Genomic DNA, 21,320 nt, shown 5'->3' with positions numbered 1-21,320 from the left:
GCCTGGGCGCTGTCCCTCAGCTCTTCAGCTCAAGGCGAGCACTCTACCACTTGAGCTACAGCGCCACTTCCGGTTTTCTGGTGGTTTATTGGAGATAGGAGTCTCATGGTCTTTCTTGCCCGGGCTGGCTTTGAACCGCGATCCTCAGATCTCAGCCTCCTGAGTAGCTAGGATTACAGGCATGAGCCACCAGCGCCCGGCAATCCTAGCTCTTAGAAGAAAGAACAGTGGTTCCAGGCCAGCCCAAGGAGAGGTTGAGAAGACCTCTATCTCAGTGGATCAAAGCTGCATACAGTGGTATGCCCCTGCCATCCCAGCAATAAGAGGAAGCCTAAAATAAGCAAATTGCTGTTTAGCCCCTATGCCCAAGCAGGAAGGGAAATCCTATCTCAGAAATCAGCAAAGCTGCCAAGCGTTGTGGCTCACACCTGTAATCCTAGCTACTTAGGAGGCTGAGATCTGAGAATCATGGTTCAAAGCCAGCCCAGGCAGGAAACTCCGTGAGACTCTTACCTCCAATAAACCACTAGAAAACTGGAAGTGGTACTGTGGCTCAAGCGATAGAGCGCTCGCCTTGAGCTGAACAGCACAGGGACAGCACTCAAGCCCAGAGTTCAAGCCCCATGACTGACAAAAAATAAAAAATAAAAAAAAAAAAAGATAAAGAAATCAGCAAAGCTTGACTGGGAATGTGGATTAGTGGTAGTGTGCTTGCCTAGCATGCATGAAGCCCTGGGTTCAATTCCAGTACCACATAAACAGAAAAAGTTGGAAGTGGCACTGTGGCTCAAATGGTAGAGTACTAGCCTTGAGCAAAAGAAGCTCAGAGACAGGGCTAGGAAGGTGGCTCAGTGGTAGAGTATTTGCCTCACATGCATGAGGCCCTGGGTTGGATTCCTCAGCACCACATAAGCAGAAAAAGCCAGAAGTGGTGCTGTGTCTCTAGTGGTAGAGTGCTAGCCTTGAGATGAAGAGCTGAAGGACAGCACCCAGACCCAGAGTTCAGGCCCAACGACCGACAAAAAAAAGAAAAAAAGCTCAGAGACAGTGCCCAGCCTGAGTTCAAGCCCCAAAACTGGCAAAAAAAAAAAAAAAAAAAATCAACAAAGTTGAAGTTGTAGATCAGTGGCAGATGTCTTGCCTACTAAGCCTAAGGCCTGAGTTTAAACCCCAGTATTGTGGAGGGGTGGTGGGAGGGGGAGGTGAAAGGGGTGTTGAGAGAAAAGTGGTCAAAAAGAAAAAGTCCTAAAATCTCTTGTGGGTAGATAGAAAGATACCTTCTAAAGAGATGGTAGTGTGGTAGAGTGCTTTCCTACCAAGCAAGTACTAACCCTGAGTTCAAATCCTATACCACAAACTAAATACACAAGCAACCTAGAAAGAAAAGAAAATCAGCTGGAACATGATATGAATTTTAGTATTATGTGTTTTAGTATATAGTAGGCAGAGATTAAGGGTATCATTGGTTTGAGGCCACCATGGGCTATTTATCAAGACTTTTTTACTAAAAATAAATAAAGTAAATAATAATAAGCATATAAAGGTATGTGGTATATTGTAGTATTTAACACAGCATTGGAATTTGATAAGAAATAGCTGTTATTCCAAATTTCTTCAAATGGGTTCCTAAGTGGCACTAACTGAATATATATATACACCCCCCCAGCTCTCTACCCCCTGCCCCCCCAACACATAAAACAGTTCAGTCCTTTGTGGGACTATAAATTTATAATTTAAGCTTTGAAGAAGAGTTGCTCAATAAATAACTGATTTTTTTTGGGGGGGGGCTCCAGTCATGGGGCCTGAACTGTGGGCCTGGGCGCTGTCCCTCAGCTCTTCAACTCAAGGCTAGCGCTCTACCACTTGAGCCACAGAGCCACTTCCAGCTTTTTTTTTCTGCTTATGTGGTGTTGAAGAATCGAACCCAGGGCCTCATACTTACAAGGCAAGCACCTTCCCAGCCACCTTCCCAGTCCAATAACTGATTTTTTTTCTCCTCCACTTTCAGATGCAAGCACTATAGAAGCAAATGAAGATATGGAAATTGCTTACCCCATAACTTGTGGGGAAAGCAAAGCCATCCTCCTTTGGAAGAAGTTTGTATGTCCAGGAATAAATGTGAAGTGTGTTAAGGTAGTTATCTTTTTGCTGAAAACTATTTTTCCCCTCTTTTCTTTCATTCGGGGCTTGAACTCAGGGTCTCATCCTCTTGTTCAGCTTTTTCACTCAAAGCTGGCTTTTTGCCTTTTTTAGCTAGAGAAGAGTCTTGGGATTTTTCTGCCTGGGTGGCTTTGAACCTTGATCCTGAGTAGCTAGGATTACAGGTGGGAGGCACCAGTGCTTGGTCGTCAACCAGTATTCTTTGTGAGGAACTAAGGATCAAACCCAGGGCCTTGTACAGACTAGGCAAGTGCTCTTCCACTGAGTTACACCTTCAGCCCAAGTCAATGTTTTGTATTTTCCAGGTACTATCTTATAATGTGACTGAAAAAAACGAAAAAGGATTTTTAAGTACCACTAAATGCAAGTCCTATGAAAGCAGAGAACTATCTGATTTCCACCAACTGTAAACACAGCATGTAGAATGGTGCTTTTGTTGTTGTCCAACTTAGGACTTTGTACATGCTAATCATGTAATTACCATCAAGTTATATCCTTAGACTGAGTGGTGCCTGGTTTATATTAGGTGATCAATAAATATTTGTCCAATGAATGAAGGAATAAATAAGTAAAGTCTCATCTCTCTCACTTGACTGGATAATTTGAGCAAGTTATTTAATATTTTAGGACCTCATATATTAAAGTAGTAATCACCATCAATATAAATGTATACATACTCTGTAAGACAAGATTAAATATTAATGTAAAATATTTTACATTATACAAATTATGTAAAATTATTTATAAAAAGAAATAATCCAAACCAGGCTAATGTTTATAATTCTAACTACTCAGAAGGCTGAAATCTGGAGGACTGTAGTTTGAATCCAGATTGGGCAGAAAAGTATATGAGACTCTAGCTCCAAAATAAATAGCAAAAGAGGGCTGGAATGTGGCTTAGTGGTAGAGTGCTTTGCCTAGCATGCATGAAGCCCTGGGTTAGATTTCTCAGTACCACAATAGCAGAAAAAGCCAGAAGTGGTGCTGTGGCTCAAGAGGTAGAATGCTAGCCTTGAGCAAAAGAAGGCTCAGGGACAGTGCCCAGGTCCTGAGTTCAAGCCCTAGATCTGGCAACCACACACAGAGTTAGGGCTCAGGGGCAGAGCACAAACCAAGTAAACAAGCCGAGAAAGCAAGCTGAACAAATGCAAGACCTGGAATCAAACTCTAGTACCAGCCAAAATAATATCAGCTGGGTTGTGGTACAGGATCAACATAGTGATTATAAAGTGAGACCCTGTCACAAAACAAAACAAAAATAATTTTTTGTGAGAATATAATATGGATATAATTGTTGCTTCTTTCTCCCTGGTGACCACAGACAGCAGTCACTATAGTCACATCATCCTACATTTATAAGGATTAGAGTTGGAAGGCTCTGTAATCTGCTTTTGGTTTCTACTACACTTGTTCTTTCCACCATTCCAAATCTTGTCATTTGAGCTGGATAGATTTCTTCAGTTTATTTGATCAGTCTTTGCAATTAGTAGAACAAACTACAGGATTCAAAAAGTGAGTTATAGATGCTAATCATTGTACTCATCACTGATCCTCCTTTGTAACATAGATGCTGTGTGGAGAAGGATTGTGTGTGGCATAATAGGACAAGAGGATGTTAAAAGAAGTAGAAAAAAAAAGAGGTCATATACTAGTCAGGACTTGTACCATGCTCACACCTATAATCAAATATAATAATTATAGGTATGGTTCATACCTGTAATCCTAGCTACTCAAGACTGAGATCTGGATAGAGGTTCAAAGCCAGCCTGTGAGACTTTTCTCAGTAAATAGTTGGAAGGAGAGGTGTGGCTAAAATGATATAGTGTCAGAGTGAAAAAAGCCACCTGAGAACACAAGGTCCTGAGCTCAAGCCCTAGTACTGGTACACACACACACATATACTACTACCACCACCACCACCACACCACACCACATGATTTGAAATATTACCTATTTGTGTGTGTGTGTGTGTGTGTGTGCACGCACGCGCGCATGTGCGTGTGTGCTGGTCCTGGGGTTGAATTCAGAGCATGGGTGGTGCTTTTTTTTTTTTTTTTGGCTGGGTCTGGGACTTGGAACTCAAGACCTAAGCTTTTTTTTTTCTCAAGGCGAGAACTCTACCAATTGAGCCATAGCTTCACTTTGGCTTTTTGGTGATTAATTGGAGATAAGAGTCTCACAGACTTTCCTATACAGGCTTGCCTCCTCCAGATATCAGCCTAGGGAGTAGCTAAGGTTATAAGTGTGAGCTACCTGGGCCGGGCCCTGAGCTTCCTTTGCTCAAGGCTAGTGCTCTAACCACTTGAGTCACACAATTCTACTTCCTGCTTTTTGATAATTTATTGGAAGTAAGAGTCTCATTATCTTTCTTGCCTAGGCTGGCTTCAATCTGGGATCCTCAGATCTCAGTGTCCTGAGTAGCTAGGAATACAGACCTAAACACAGGGTCTCAATATATAGCTCCCTACACTGGCCTCAAATTCACTCTACATTTTAGGCCAGAACTCATGATCACCCAGTTATGAGTGCAGGGATTGAGGATGTCTACCAACATGCATGGCTTTTCTGCTGTTGTAGATTTTTAATATGACAAGTGGAGTTATTATTTCTTTTACCTTTTGGCCTGCATAACTGGATATTGGACTACTTTGGACTTTCCTCTTTACTTTAGTTCAATGATCAATTGATCAGTCCCAAGCATTTTGTTCATCTGGCGGGGAAGTCTACTTTGAAGGACTGGAAAAGAGCCATTCGTTTGGGTGGAATCATGCTCAGGTAAGCATATGGCAAGCATGTGGCCTTCAACAAACTTTAGGGCACTTAAACAGTGGTATCTAGTCTTTTCTCTTTAACTAGATAGTTGTATTCTGTCTGAGAATTGACTTGAACAAATCATGTTATTTTACTTTCATCAATCTGTTCTTTGTCTTTTTGTTTTTCCCCTTATATGGCACTGAAGGTGGATCCCAAAAATCATTCATGTCAGACAAGCACTCTACCACTGAATATATTCACAGTCCCTAACCCCCAGTCCCCTACTAAAATCTCTAGAAGGAAAAGAAGACTGAGTTAAATAAATATTGCCTAGCATCTAGGATAAAGTTTTCTTTTCTTTCTTTTTTTTTTTGGGGTCCGGTCATGGGGCCTGAGCTCTGGGCCTGGGCACTGTCCCTCAGCTCTTCATCTCAAGGCTAGCGCTCTATCACTTGAGCCACAGCGCCACTTCCAGTTTTTTCTTTTTTGCTTACATGGTGCTGAGGAATTGAACCCAGGGTCTCATGCATGCAAGGCAAGCACTCTACCACTGAACCACCTTCCCAGCCCAGAAAGCGTAATATTCTTTCACCAACATTCCTCTGCCTTTTTTTTTTGGTCATGGGGATTGAACTTGGCCTCCGATCTCAGATCTCATCTTCCTGAGTAGCTAGGATTACAGGTGTGAGCCACTAGAGCCCAGCTCACCAACCCCTTTTTTGGCAACAATTATTGTATTTTTTCTTCACTGAAGATTAAGATTAACATTAATTAGTATATCTTGAGTACTTAACCTACTGATAGAAAAAATTTAAGTGTCATGAGGGTAAGTTCCTAGCTAGGCATCGTGGTACCTCCCAGCCCAGTTTGAGGCAAGAGAAGCTCCAGTTTAAGGTTAGCATATGCTACACATAGCAAGTTCAAAGATAGCCTAATTTATATAGTGAGACCCTGCATCAAAAACCCAAATAACAATGAACATCTCAAAACCAGAAAACCCCAAAAGAAGCAAAAACGAAGAAAAAAGATAAGGTTGTGGCTTAGTGTAAGAGTTCTTGCTTGATATTCACGAAGCCCTAGTTCTATCCCTAGCACTTCACCTAAAATAAAAATTAAAAAATAAAGAATTATGAGTTCCCAATAGAACATATAACAGGATCCTTAAAAATATTTGAGGCTTTGGATTGGGAAGGTGGCTCAGTGGTAGAGTGCTTGCTTTGCATGCATGAGGTCCTGGATTTGGTTCCTCAGCACTGCATAAGCAGAAAAAGCTGGAAGTGGGGCTGGGAAGGTGGCTCAGTGGTAGAGTGCTTGCCTTGCATGCATGAGGCCCTGGGTTCGATTCCTCAGCACCACATAAGCAGAAAAAGCTGGAAGTGGTGCTGTGGCTCAAGTGGTAGAGCACTAGCCTTGAGCTGAAGAGCTGAGGGACAGTGCCCAGGCCCAGAGTTCAGGCACCATGACTGGCAAAAAAAAAAAAAAAAAAAAAAGCTGGAAGTGGCACTGTGGCTTATGTGGTAGAGCACTAGCCTTGATCTGAAGAGTTCAGGGACAGCACCCAGGCCCAGAGATCAGGCCCCATGAGCAGCAAAAAAAATAAAAATAAAAATAAAATAATAATAATAAAAATTAAGGCTTAAGCCGGGCACTGGTGGCTTATGCCTATAATCCTTAGTTACTCAGGAGGCTGAGATCTGAGGACTTGGTTCAAAACCAGCTCAGGCAGGAGCTGAGAGACTCATAACTCCAATTAAATAACAGAAAGAGCAAAAAGTGGCCCTGTGGCTCAAGTGGCAAAGTGCTAGCCTTGAACAAAAGAAGCTCAGGGACAGTGCCCAGGCCCTGAGTTCAAGCCCCAGGACTGGCAAAAACATAACAAAGAGCATAAGGCCCTAAGTTCAAACCTCAGTACACTCATACACACAAAAAAATGCCACCACCCCCTACTCTCACAGATATAAAATTTAGTCCAGAAAATATGTTAAAATGTTTATACAGTATGTGGGGAAGGAGATATTTTTTAAAGGATAGTTGTTCTCCATGTACTTTCTGTATTTTCTACAAAAAAAGTTAAAATTTTTCTTTACTTTTTTTTTTTTTTTTTTCCCAGTCCTAGGGCTTGAATTCAGGGCCTGGGCATTGACCATGAGCTTCATTTTTGCTCAAGGCTAGCACTCTACTACTTGAGCCACAGCTCTACTTCTGGCTTCTTTTGGGTAGTTTATTGGAAACGAAAGTGTTATGGACTTTCTTGCCTGGGCTAGCTTTTAACTGTGATCCTCAGAACTCAGCCTTCTGAGTAGCTAGGATTATAGGCATGAGCCATTGGATACCTGGCTTGTACTAGTTATTATATTATTATTATTATTATTATTATTTTGCCATTCGTGTGGCCTGAACTCTGGGCACTGTCCCTGAGTTCTTCAGCTCAAGGCTAGCACTCTACCACTTGAGCCACAGTGCCACTTCCCACTTTTTCTGCTTATTTGGTGCTGAGGAATTGAACCCAGGGCATGCAAGGCAAGCACTCCCACTGAGCCACCTTCCCAGCCTTATTATTATTATTAGTATTAAGGCCACCTTCCCAGCCCTATTATTATTATTATTATTATTTTGTTGGTGGTGGTGTGGTGGTGGTCATGGGGCTTAAACTCTGGACCTGGGCACTGTCCCTCAGCAGTTTAGTTCAAAGTGAGAGCTCTTCCACTTGAGCCACAGCGCCACTTCCAGTTTTTAGGTGGTTTATTAGAGATAAGAGTCTCACGATGGACTTTCCTGCCTGGGCTGGCTTTGAACTGAGATCCTCAGATCTCAGCTTTCTGAGTAGCCAGGATTACAGGCGTGAGCCACCAGTGCCTGGCCCGCCCTGGTTATTATTGATAGCAAGTCTCACTTTTTATCCTGGTATACTCTTGGGCCATGATCCACCTATTTTAGGTTCTTCATTATAACTGAGATGACACATATACACTACCACATTCAGCTTCTTCTTTTTTTATTTTTTATTTTTTTTGGGGGGGGGGAGTCCGGTTGTGGGGCCTGAACTCTGGGCCTGGGTGTTGTCCCTCAGCTCTTCAGCTCAAGGCTAGTTAGTGCTCTACCACTTGAGCCATAGCGCCACTTCCGGCTTTTTTCTTTTTCTTTTTTTGCTTATGTGGTACTGAGGAATTGAACCCAGGGCTTCATGCATGCAAGGCAAGCGCTCTACCACTGAGCCACCTTCCCAGCCCCCTAGCTTCTTCTTTTCAACATGGTCTTTTCTTCCTGGCCTGATATGGAACTACTATCCCCGCAGTGTCAACCTTCCATGTAGGTTAGAGTAATAGGCACACCACCTAATTTTCCTTTTCTTCCTTTTCCTTTTTCTTTTGGTTGGTCATGGGGCTTGAAGTCTGGGCCTAGGCGCTGTCACTCTTCCGGATTTTTTCTTTTTGCTTATGTGGTGCTGAGGAATTGAACCCAGTACCTCAGGCATGCAAGGCAAGCACTCTACCACTGAGCCACCTTCCCTGCCCTCCATGAGACACTTATCTCCAATAAATCACCAAAAAACTGGAAGTGGCACTGTGGCTCAAGTGGAAGAGCGCTATCCTTGAGCTGAAGAGCTGAGGGACAGCGCCCAGGCCCATAGTTCAAGCCCCACGACCAACCAAAAAAAAATTTTTTTTCAGAATAAGAGTATTGATAAATGTGGGCAGAATCTAGTCACAGTTAGAATATTTACAACCTAATGACTTCTGATATTACTAATCAGTTTTACTAATTTACAGAGTATACTCAGTAATGTCATGCCTGTTTGTCACTGAGACTCAGTTCTCTGAACATGAAGTACAGGCTGAAGTGCTACCTCTTGTCTTCCTTTTTATAGGAAAATGATGGATTCCGGACAGATTGATTTTTACCAACATGACAAAGTTTGCTCCAATACATGCAGAAGCACCAAATTTGATCTTCTCATCAGCAGTGCAAGAGCTCCAGTACCAGGACAGCAGACAAGTGTGGTGCAGACACCCACTTCGGCCGATGGTAGGGGGTAGGAAACCACCTGAAAACCCACTGTTTCTCATTAGAACTATTCCTCTCATTTCTTTGTTTCTTAGTTTCAACTCTTGTGAGCATCAGTATGCCTTGTTGTAAGTCATGGTTCTCTTGAGTGGGATTCTATGCTTTAGAAATCATCCTTTTGTTTTGTTTTGGTTGTGGGGCTTGAACTCAAGGCCTGGGCCCTGCCCCTGAGCTCTTTTGCTCAATGCTAGCACTCTACCACTTTGAGCCACAGTTCCACTTCCAGTTTTGTTGTTTTTTGGGTTGTGTTTTTTTGTTTTGTTTTTTTGTTTTTGGTTGATTGTGGTACTTGAACTCTAGGCCTAGGCATCATCCCTGAGCTCTTCAGCTCAAGGCTAGCACTCTACCACTTGAGCCCCAGTGCCACTTCTGGATTTCTGGTGGTTAACTGGAGATAGGTCTTATGGATAAGTCTCATGGACTTTCCTGCTGGGTTGCCTTTGAACCGTGATCCTCATATCTCAGCCTCCTGAATAGCTAGGATTACAGGGGAGAGCCACCAGCAGTTGGCTTTCATTTCCAGTTTTTGTGTGGTTAATTGGAGATAAGAATTTCATGGGAGGCTGGGAAGGTGGCTCAGTGGTAGAGTACTTACCTTGCATGCATGAAGCCCTGGGTTCAATTCCTCAGCACCACCTTAAAAAAAAGAAAGAAAGAGGGCTGGGAAGGTGGCTCAGTGGTAGAGCGCTTGCCTACATGCATGAGGCCCTGGGTTCGATTCCTCAGCATCACATAACCAGAAAAAGCTGGAAGTGGCTCTGTGGCTCCAGTGCTAGAGCTGAAGATCTGAGGGACAGCGCTCAGGCCCAGAGTTCAGGCCCCATGACTGGCAAAAAAAAAAAAAAAAGAAAGAAAGAAAAGAATTTCATGGGGACTTTTCTGCCCTGGTCTGGCTTCGAACAATGATCCTCAGATCTCACCTCCTAAGCAGCTAGAATTACAGATGTGAGCCAATGGTGTCTAACTATCTTTTTTTTTCCTCCCTCAAAAATGATTTTTTATTGGATAGACTTCCTTATTTCTTTCTTAAAATTCATGCTAAGCATTAGAAAGATGGTTCAGAAGTTTACAAATTTATTCAGTGGTTTCACTTCGTGCCACTTGGAGTATCAAGGTTGAAATTAGGCTGTTTTGAAAAGCTTTTGCTCTACTTATGTGTTCAAGATAGGAAGGTGGATTAGAAGGACAAATCGTTTTCAACTGTTGAACTAAAATAAACAGTCTATCCCTGAGTGTGCTAGACTATGGAAAATGCTGTGAGGATCAGAGAACTCTGCTTGCGTGAGCTCCAGATTACCAAAATGAACAGGATAGGCATATACTTACTTCAATCTTGATTTAAAAATCCTCAAGCTACTCCTTACCATTGAGGAAAGATATAACCATCTGAGATTTTTCTTTTTCTTTCTTTTTTTTTTTTTTGGTTGGTCGTGGGGCTTGAACTATGGGCCTGGGCGCTGTCCCTGCGCTCTACAGCTCAAGGTGAGTATTCTACCACTTGAGCCACAGCGCCACTTCCAGTTTTCTAGTGGTTTATTGGAGATAAGAGTCTCATGGACTTTACTGCCTGGGCTGGTTTGAACCACAATCCTCAGATCTCAGCCTCCTGAGTAGCTAGGATTACAGGCATGAGCCACTGGCACTTGGCTTGAGTGTCATTTTGATTTTTTTTTTTTGGTCGGTTATGGGGCTTGAACTTGAAGTCAAGTGCTCTACTATTTGAGCCACAGTGCCATTCCAAGTTTTCTGGTGATTAATTGGAGATAAGAGTGTCACAGGCCGGGCGCTGGTGGCTCACGCCTGTAATCCTAGCTACTCAGGAGGCTGAGATCTGAGGATCGCAGTTCAAAGCCAGCCCGGGCAGGAAAGACCGTGAGACTCCTATCTCCAAAAAACCACCAGAAAACTGGAAGTGGCCCTGTAGCTCAAGTGGTAGAGCGCTTGCCTTGAGCTGAAGAGCTGAGGGACAGTGCTCAGGCCCAGAGTTCAAGCCCCATGACCGACAAAAAAAAAAAAAAAGAGTGTCACAGACTTTCCTGCCTAAGCTGGCTTTGAACTGTGATCTTCAGATCTCAGCCTCTTGAGTAACTAGGATTACAGGCATGAATTACCAGTGGCCAGATACTTTGATGCTTCTTAGTCTCTCTTTTTAAATCTTCATGTATAATTGATAGTAAAAAGTTTTTTAATTTTTTTTTCCCCTCTGTGAATCTGTTATTCATGGATCTCTTACCTAATGTTTTTGTTTTCCATTTCTCTTGTTTTTTCTTTACAGGCTGATAAATAAAATACCACAACTTCAGCTGTTCTAGATGCTTAGCACCTGTAGTAGGGTTCCTCAAACCACCCTACTTTAAAATTATTTCAGGTTCTCATTCTCAGAAAGTCTGGTTTGGGCAGCCTGACATCTGTGCCTAGTGCTGATGGCTTATGCCTGTAATTGTAGGTACTCAGGAGGCTGAGATCTGAGGATCAAGGTTCAAAGCCAGCCTGGTCAGAAAAGTCCATGAGACTCTTAACTCCAGTTAACTAGCAAAAAAAAACAAAAACAAAACTGCCAAAAGTGGAGCTGTGACCTAAGTAGTAGAGTACTGGAGTAACAACAAGAACCCACAAGGATGTAGAGCTGTGGCTTAAGTGTTAGAGCACTAGCCTTGAGCACAAAGAGGCTCAGGGACAGAGCCCAGGCCATGAGTTCAAGCCCCACAAATGACAAAATCAACACAACTCCCTGTAGTCCTAGCTACTCAGGAGGCTAAGAGCTGAGGAGGAAAGTTTGTAAAATTCTTGTTTCCAATTAACCACCAAGGCTAGGAATGTGGCTTAGTGGTAGAGTGCTTACCTAGCATGCTTGAAGCCCTGGGTTCAACTGGTCCGTATCATATAAACAGAAAAAGCCAGAAGTGGCACTGGGGCTCAAGTGGTAGAGTGCTAGCCTTGAGCAAAAAAAGCTCAATGCCTAGGTCCTGAGTTCAAGCCCCAGGACTGGCAAAAATAAGCAAAAAAACGAAAACCAAGTAACCATCAAAGAGCCAGACTGGAGCTATGTCTTAAGTGGTAGAACAATATAGCCTTGAGCTTAGGGACAGTACCCAGGCTCTGAGTTCTAGTCCCAGGACTGCCACCAAACAAGCAAAAAACCCATTTGCTTAGAAAGTAGATTACACTGTTGTGACTCTATAAGTTACCTTTCTCTTTTCATTCAGAGTAAGAAGAAAACATTTTCTTTTGGGAGGAAGAATTTCTTTTTTTTTTCTTTTCTTTTTTTTTTTATTTTTTGCCAGTCATGGGGCCTGAACTCTGGGCCTGGGCGCTGTCCCTCAGCTCTTCAACTCAAGGCTAGCACTCTACCACTGGAGTCACAGCACCACTTCCAGCTTTTTCTGCTTATGTGGTGCTGAGGAATCAAACCCAGGGCCTCATGCATGCAAGGCAAGCACTCTACCACTGAGCCACCTTCCCAGCCCAGGAGGAAGAATTTCTTTAAAAAATCTAATATTCATCCTGGCTTATTCCAGAGCCTAGGCTTATTTGTGTTTTTGCAGTCCTGTAGATGAACTCAGGCCTTGCACCTGCTAGGCAAGCTCTCTCATTCAAGATATGCCCCAGCTCTTTTGTTCGTTGTTGTTTGAGATAGGATCTCTTTAACTTTGCTGGTGAGGGCCTCAAACTTCTCTACCTCCTAAGTAACTAGAATTATAGGTATGTACCTCTATGGCTTAGCTTCTTTAGTTTTTTTTTTTTTTTTTTTTTTGGGTCCGGTCATGGGGCCTGAACTCTGGGCCTGGGCTCTGCCCCTCAGCTCTTCAGCTCAAGGCTAGCATTCTACCACTTGAGCCACAGCGCCACTTCCGGCTTTTTTCTTTTTGCTTATGTGGTGCTGAGGAATCGAACCCAGGGCCTCATGCATGCAAGGCAAGCACTCTACCACTGAGCCACCTTCCCAGCAGTTTTTCTTTTTTTTTTTTTTAACAATTTATTTTTTAGTAGTAGTAGGGTTTGAACTCAAGGCCTTAAGCTTGCTAGACAAGTAGGTGCTCTGCCACATCAGCAAAATCTCCAGCCCTGTTGTTGGTTTTGTTTTGTTTTTCATTTTTGTTTTTGTGAGACAGGATGTTATTTAATTCAGACTGACCTTGAGCTTTCAATCGTCCTGTTTCTGCATCCTGAGTACTAGAATTACAGGGGTGTATTATCATACCTAGCTAGGAGATTCATTTTTAAAATATGGATCTAAGCCGGATGGTAGCTCATACCTGTAATCCTAGCTACTCAGGAGGCTGAAAACTGAGGATCACCATTCAAAGCCAGCCTGGGCAGGAAAGTCTGTGAGACTCTTATCTCCAATAAGAAAAGACTCTTATCTCCAATTCTCAGAAAACTGGAAGTGGAGCTGGGCTCAGAGTGGTGGAGCACTTGCCTTGAGCTGAAGAACTGAAGGATAGTGCCCAGGCCCAGAGTTCAAGCCCCATGACCAACATAAATAAATAAATAAATAAATAAATAAATAAAAACATGGACCTGGGTTGGGAAGGTGGCTCAGTGGTAGAGCGCTTGCCTTGCATGCATGAGGCCCTGGGTTCAATTCCTTAGCACCACATAAGCAGAAAAAAACAAGCCAGAAGTAGCGCTGTGGCTCAAGTGGTAGACTGCTAGCCTTGAGCTGAAGAGCTGAGGGACAGTGCCCAGGCCCAGAGTTCAGGCCCCACGACTGGAACTCCCCCCACCCCCCCAAAAAAAAAAAAAAAAGAAGAAGAAGAAATTCCATCCTGGGTTAGAACAGTGGGCCTGTACACTATCTCTTAAGCTTTTTGGCTCAAGGCTAGCACTCTACTACTGGAGCCACAGCTCTAGTTCTGGCTTTTATGGTGATTAATTGTAGATAAGAATCTCATAGGGCTGGGAAGGTGGCTCAGTGGTAGAGGGCTCGCCTTGCATGCTTGAGGCCCTGGGTTCGATTCCTCAGCACCACATAAGCAGAAAAAAAGCCGGAGGTGGCGCTGTGGCTCAAGTAGTAGAGTGCTAGCCTTGAGCTGAAGAGCTGAGGGACAGCACCCAGGCCCAGAGTTCAGGACCCACGACTAGACCCCCCCCCAAAAAAAAAAGACTGTCATAGACTTTCCTGCCCAGGCTGGCTTTGAATTACCATCCTCAAGATCTCAGCCTCCTGAGTAACTAGGATTACAGTGTAAGCCACCAGTGTGTGGCTACATCTGTGGCTTTTTATTCATTGGGCATCTAATGGACCCCTTTTAGGTAGCATCACACAGATTGCCATCTCAGAAGAGAGCATGGAAGAGGCAGGACTGGAATGGAACTCAGCTCTTACTGCTGCTGTCACCATGGCCACAGAAGAGGGGATGAAAAAAGACTCAGAGGAAATTTCAGGTACTTTTATGTGACTCATTTTTCTTGCAGGGTTTTATGACCCTTATCATTGTCATAATTATGGATAAATAAGACCTCTTAATTAATTTTGTTGTTTTTTCTCCTAAATGTAAATACTAACTCTAGGTACAAATATCTTATTTTAATCCATGCACTTGTCATACTTAACACGTGAAGGAATTGGGATTGTGGAAAAAGTTCAACAGTGTGTCTAAGACCAGCCATACAACCAATAAATATCAGAGCTGAATTCAGCTGTTTGACTCTTGGAGTTCATGCTTTTCTTCCTACCAGACTGCCCTAATTCTGGCACATGACTTAGATAAATCAAGCCTCAAGATATTAGAGGGCAGAATTAGGTAGCGGCTGGTATAGCTTGTTGATACACTTAGGGGGGACAATGGGTTAGGTTTCATATTATTTTCCATTAATTCATTCAAGAAATATTATTTCCTTTTCTTTCTTTTTTGCCAGTTTGGGCCTTGAACTCAAGTACTGGGAACTTTCCCTGACTCTCCTCCTCCTCCTCCTCCTCCTCCTCCTCCCACCCCCCCTCCTCCCCTCCTCCTCCCCCCCCTCCTCCTCCCCCCCCCCCCCCTCCTCCTCCTCGTCTGTCGTCATGGGGCTTGAACTCTGGCCCTGAGCTCTGTCCCTCTGAGCAACAGCGCCACTTCTGGTTTTCTGAGTGTTTATTAGAAATAAGAGTTTCACGGACTTTCCTGCCCGGGATGGCTTTGAACCGCCATCCCCTGAGCTTCTTTTCTTAAGTGTAGAACTCTACCACTTGAGCCATAGTTCCACTTCCAGCTTTTTGGCCATTTGGACTTTCCTGCCTAGGCTGGTTTCAAGATACGATCTTGGGCCTCCTGAGTAGCTAGGATTACAGGCATGAACCATCAGAATTCAGCTTATTATTTCTGTTTTTTGTCAGTCATAGAGCTTGAACTTGGAGCCTGGGCGCTGTCCCTGAGCTTTTTCACTCAAGGCTAGAGCTCTACCACTTTGAGCCCCAGCTCCACTTCTGGTTTTCTGGTGGTTATTTGGAAATAAGAGTCCTCCTGAGTTGCTTAGGATTACAGGTGTGAGCCACCCATGCCTGGCTTATTTCTTCTTCCTCTTATTTTATTTTATTTTATTTTTTGAATCAGTTGTAGGGCTTAAACTCAGGTCTGGGCGCTGTTCCTGAGCTTCTTTGTGCTCAAGGCTAGCACTCTACTACAGCCACAGCTCCACTTTCAGTTTTTGAGTGGTTTATAGGAGATAAGAGTCTCATGGGGGGGGGGGAGGGGGGAAGCTGGGAAGGGATGTGAAGGGTAAACAAAGGAGGAGGCTGCAATGCTTGGTAAGAAATGGACACATTATCCTGCCCATGTAATTGTAACCCCTCTGTACAGTATGTTCACAAATAAAATAAAATTAAAAAAAAAAAAAAGAGTTTCATGGGGTCTTTTCTGCCCAGGCTGGCTTTTAAACTGCAATCCTCAGAGCTCAGCCTTTTGAGTAGCTAGGATTTCAGGTGTGAGCCATCAGTACCCAGCTATTTCCTATTTTTAATTGGCACTGTTTCTGGAATTGTGTACATAAATGAAAGGACATTAGCCACTGCCATCAGGAAGCTTCTAGTCCTACACCAACAGTCTTTATTTTCTTAAGTGTAGGACTAGAAGTAGTATATCTTCTTCTTTTTTTTTTTTTGGGTCCGGTCGTGGGGCCTGAACTCTGGGCTTGGGTGCTGTCCCTCAGCTCTTCAGCTCAAGGCTAGCGCTCTACCACTTGAGCTACAGCGCCACTTCCGGTTTCCTGGTGGTTTATTGGAGATAGGAGTCTCATGGTCTCTCCTGCCCGGGCTGGCTTTGAACCGCGATCCTCAGATCTCAGCCTCCAGAGTAGCTAGGATTACAGGCGTGAGCCACCAGCGCCCGGCAACTTAATCTTTTTTTATGCTAATAGTGGAGCTTGAACTCGGGGCTTCTTGGTCTTGTTTAGCTATTTCCTCTCAATGTTGGCACTCTGCTACATGAGCCACAACTCTACCTCTAGATGTTTGCTGGTTAATTGAAAATAAGAATTTCATGGCTTTCCTGCCCCAACTGTCTTTGCACTACAGATCTGTCTTCTGAGTAACTAGGATTTATAGGCAAATGCCACTGGCACCTGGCTCATGCTAAGGTTTTTCATTCATGGCTGCCACTCTGCCAGTTGAGCCATACCTCCAATTTTGACTTTTTGCTGGTTAATTGGAGATAAGAGAGTTAGAGGATTTATCTACCTGAGCTGTCAAACTACAGTTCTCATATCTCAGCTTCCTGATTAGCTAGGATTATAGGCATGAGGCACCAGCATCCTTTTTATTTTTTATTTTTATTTATTTTTAATTAATTAATTTAGTCCATCATGAGGCTTGAACTCTGGGCCTAGGCACTGTCTCTGAGCTCTTCAGGTAACGGCTAGCACTCTACCACTTGAGCCACAATGCCACTTCTGTCTTTTTCTGTTTATGTGGTGCTGAGGAATCAAACCCAGGGTCTCAGGAATGCAAGGAAGCCACCTTTCAAGCCCTTATTTATTTTTTATTTTTGTTGGTTGTGTGGCTTGAATTTCAGGGCCTGGGTCCTGTCCCTGAGCTCTTTTTTTGTCTGTCAAGGGGCTTGAACTTTGGTCCTGGGCACTGTCCCTCAGCTCAAGGCTAGTGCTCTACTGCTTGAGCCACAATGCCACTTCCAGCCGTGAGCTCTTTTGTTCAAGGCTAACACTCTACCACTTTGAGTCACAGTTCTACTTCCAATTTTTGAGTGGTTAATTGGAGAAGTGTCTCATGAGGACTTTCTGCCTGGACTGGCTTTAACCACCATCCTAAGATCTCAGCCTCCTGAGTAACTAGGATTAAAGGTATAAGCCATCTGCACCTGGCACTATTTTGTTTTTGGGTTGTTAGGGATCAAACACATGAATTTGCTTGGCTAGTGCTATACTTATAGCCCCATTCCTTAATTAATTAACTATCTTATTAATTTTTGCTCAGGGCTTGGGCACTGTCCCTGAGCTTCTTTTCTGCCCAAGGCTAGCACTGTACCACTTGAAGCCAAAGTGCTATTTCCAGCTTTTTCTGTTTATGTGGTACTGAGGAATTGAACCTAGGCTTCATGCCTGTTAGGAAAGCATTCTACCACTAAGTCACATTCCAGCCCTCCAAACCTTAATTTAATATCTTTAGTGAAGGAAGATGTCTGCTTTTTTAACCAAAGCCATAAAAAAGGAGAGCATGACAAATGAAGCAATTATCCCAAGGTCCTAAGTGGCTGGAAGGGCAAATAATTAGAAAACAACTCTAGGAGGCAGCTCCTATTCCAGAAGTTCTCTGTTTTCCCAGAAATGCCCTAATAAGAAATTGAGCTGCACAAAATTTAAATTTAACATTATAGAGATGTGCCCAAATATCTAGATAACATCCTTTGTTTATCCTATTTTATCCCTCTCATTCCAGAGGACACTTTGATGTTCTGGAAAGGAATAGCTGATGTAGGGCTGATGGAAGAAGTTGTCTGCAATATACAGAAGGAAATAGAGGAGCTTCTAAGAGGAGTTCAGCAGAGGCTCATCCAGACTCCCTTCCAGGTCACAGGTAAGTTCACTGATTCTAATAATAGCTATCATCTATTGAATACTTACAACTGTAGTCAAGTCCTTATAATACCTGTGAAGTACTGATATTATCTCTATTTAACAGTCAAGAAAAGTAAGGCTCATTAAAGCTAACTCAGTTACTCACAGTTCATAATTTTTTAAAAATTAGTACATATAGTAACGCAGTTGAACATGATAATTCCATACATGTATGTAAAGTTTTTTGATCATTTTTACCCCCTCTATACTTTTTCTTACCCCTTCATCTTTCCCTGTTTTCTCTTACTAGTAGTCCTGATTACATTTTCATTACCTTAGTTTTTATGTTTTGCTTTCTACTAGTTCCCCTAAATGAGAGAAAACATGTAATATTTGTCTTTGCGGGAGTGGCTTATTTTACTTAACATGATGATCTGAGAGTTTGTTGTTGTTGTTGTTGTTATTTTGTGTATGTGTGTGGTGTCTGGGATTGAACCCAGGGCTTTGCACATGCTGTAGATATAGCTCAGTTGTGATTTATTGAAAAGGAAACTACTGCGTGGTGCCCAGTGGCTCTTGCCTGTGATCCTAGCTACTCTGGAGGCTGAGATCTGAGGATCACGGTTCTAAGCCAGCCTGGACAGGAAAGTCTCTGAGACTCTTATCTCCAATAAGCCATTAGAAAAACTGGAAGTGGGGCTGGGAAGGTGGCTCAGTGGTAGAGTGCTTGCCTTTAGCTGAAGAGCACAGGGACAGGCTCAAGCCCCATAACCAACAACAACAACAAAAAAACTACCAAGGGAGGAACAACTTTGGAGAAAAAAGTCAAAACTATTTTTTTTTTTTTTTGACAGTCCTGGGGCTTGAACTCAAGGTCTGGGCATTGTCTCTGAGCTTTTTCGCTCAAGGCTAGAGCTCTACCATTTGAGCCATAGCTGCGCTTCCAGCTTTTTTGGTGGTTAATTGGAGATAAGAGTCTCACAAATTTTATTGCCTGAGCTGGCTTCAAACAGGCATCCTTAGTCAGGTACCAGTGGCTTACACTTGTAATACTAGCTACTCAGGAAGCTGAGATCTAAGGACCAGGATTCCAAGCCAGCCCGGATAGGAACGTCTGTGAGACTCTTATCTTCAATTAATCACAGAAAAAGCTAGAAGTGATGCTGTGGCTCAAGTGATAGAGTGCTATCCTTGAGTAAAAGGAGCTTAGGGACAGCACCCAGACCCAGAGTTCAAGGCCCAGGACTGGCTAAAAGAAAGAAAAAAAACATACACATGAAAACAGCCATCCTCAGTTATTACATTCTGAATAGTTATGATTGCAGGTATGAGCCACTGGGGTCTGGCCTTTTTTCCCCCACCACCACCTTTGGCAGTACTTGGTGACTGAACTGCTACATGTTAGGCAGGCACTTTATCACTTGAGCCATGTTTCCAACTCTCGCTATGGCTTTGGGGTGTGTGTGTGCACATGCTATTACTGAGCTCTTTTTTTTGCTCAAGGCTAGTGCTCTACCACTTCAGCCATAGTTCCATTCCACCTTTTTGTGTGTGGATAATTGGAGATAAGAGTCCCACATACTGGCTGGGAAGGTGGCTCAGTGGTAGAGCGCTTGTCTTGCATGCCTGATGCCCTGGGTTCGATTCCTCAGCACCACATAAGCAAAAAACAAAAAAGCCGGAAGTGGAGCTGTGGCTCAAGTGGTAGAGCACTAGCCTTGAGCTGAAGAGCTGAGGGACAGCGCCCAGGCTCAAAGTTCAGGCCCCATGACCGGCCCCTCCCCCGCCCAAAAAACAAAAGAGTCCTACATACTTTCTGTGCTTGGGCTGGCTTTGAACCATGATCCTCAGATCTCAGTCTCCTGAGTAGCTAGAATTATAAGCATATTGTGTGTGTGTGTGTGTGTGTATTGGGGCTTGAACACAAGACTGGGCACTGTCCTGAGTGTTGTTTTTTTTTCCTCAAAACTAGTACTCTGCCACTTGAGCCATGGCTCCACTTCTGCCTTTTTGGTGGTTAATTGGAGATAATAGTCTTATGGACTTTTCTGCCTAGGCCAGGTTCAAACTGCAGATCCTCAGATCTCAGTCTTCTGAGTAGTTAGGATTATAGGCATGAATTATTAGTACCTGAAGATTATAGGATCTTTCTTTTAATGGATGTATCACTTAATTTGACAGAAATATGAAGCCCAAGCCAGTGGGCAGAAAAGTTTGAGAGATCCCTTTTCTGAGATGGGCCCATTCTGAGAATGGGCTACAGCAGTGCGAGCCTGTTATTATATTGTGGCTTGGGTTATACCTAGGGAGGAAAGTGAAAAAGGGCTGGAGGAGTGCTCAGCTGTGAGTGAAAAAGCTGAGCTAAGAGCTTGAGGCCCTGAGTTCAAGCCCAATACCAACACACAAGAAAAAATAGAACGAAATAGTGGCCCTAACCTGTAGTTGCAGAAACCCATAATGTCGAGGCAAAGTGCATAAGCCCAGGAGTGCAGAAGGAGTCTGGGTATAGTAGTTAGACTTCATCAACAACAAAAATGCCTGGCAACCGAGTGCCGGTGGCTCACGCCTATAATCCTAGCTACTAAGGATGCTGAGATCTGATGATCACGGTTCAAAGCCAGCCTGGGCAGGAAAGTCCGTGAGACTCTTATCGCCAATAAACCACTAGAAAACTGGAAGTGGCTCTGTGGCTCAAGTGGTAGAGTGCTCGCCTTCAGCTGAAGAGCTGAGGGACAGCGCCCAAGTCCAGAGTTCAAGCCCCACAACACACACAGACACAGACACACACACACACACATACACACACACCTGGCGCGCGCGCACACACACACACACATACACACACACCTGGCGCGCACACACACACACACACACACACACACACACACACACACACACATACACACACACCTGGCGCGCACACACACACACACACACACACACACCCCACCTGGCAAACTGGGCTTATGCCTGTAATTCTAGCTACTCAAGAGACTAAAATCTAAGAACTGTGGTTCAAAGTCAGCCTAAGCAGGAAAGTCTGTGAGACACACTTATCTTCAATAAAGTACCATAAAGCCAGAAGTAAAGTTGTTCTCAAGTGGTAAAGCACCACCCTTAAGCAAAAAGAGCTCAGGACAGCACCTCGCCCCTGAGTTCAAGCCCCATGACTGGCATGAAGAGAAAAAAAAAGCCAGGCATGATGGTACATGACTGTAAGTCCAGCGTTCAGGAGGCAGAGGCAGACTCTTAGCCCACCCTGAACCACATATGGAGACGCTATCTCACAAACAGAAGGGGCTGGGAAGGTGGCTCAGTGGAAGAGCACTTGCCTTGCTTGCATGCCTGAG

The 21,320-nt window shown here is 43.7% G+C and overlaps 1 protein-coding gene across 3 annotated transcripts in view; it reads left to right on the top strand.

The window, feature by feature from the left end:
• Positions 1-21,320, top strand: part of Gmeb1 (glucocorticoid modulatory element binding protein 1) — a 47,006-nt gene that overhangs the window by 15,199 nt on the left and 10,487 nt on the right. For all 3 annotated transcript variants that reach the window (XM_070037466.1, XM_070037468.1, XM_070037467.1), the window contains exons 4-8: positions 2,009-2,133; positions 4,832-4,935; positions 8,783-8,940; positions 14,236-14,367; positions 17,852-17,989. In XM_070037466.1, coding sequence (XP_069893567.1) covers positions 2,009-2,133; positions 4,832-4,935; positions 8,783-8,940; positions 14,236-14,367; positions 17,852-17,989 — 657 coding nt within the window. The remainder of the gene's footprint in view (positions 1-2,008; positions 2,134-4,831; positions 4,936-8,782; positions 8,941-14,235; positions 14,368-17,851; positions 17,990-21,320) is intronic.

The sequence above is a fragment of the Dipodomys merriami genome, unplaced genomic scaffold (assembly GCF_024711535.1).
Source record: "Dipodomys merriami isolate MVZ:Mamm:240054 unplaced genomic scaffold, mDipMer1.0.p SCAF_28, whole genome shotgun sequence".
NCBI lineage: Eukaryota > Metazoa > Chordata > Mammalia > Rodentia > Heteromyidae > Dipodomys > Dipodomys merriami.
The sequence above is the reverse complement of the archived record's forward strand: the minus strand, read 5'-3'. Positions and strand labels throughout refer to the sequence as shown.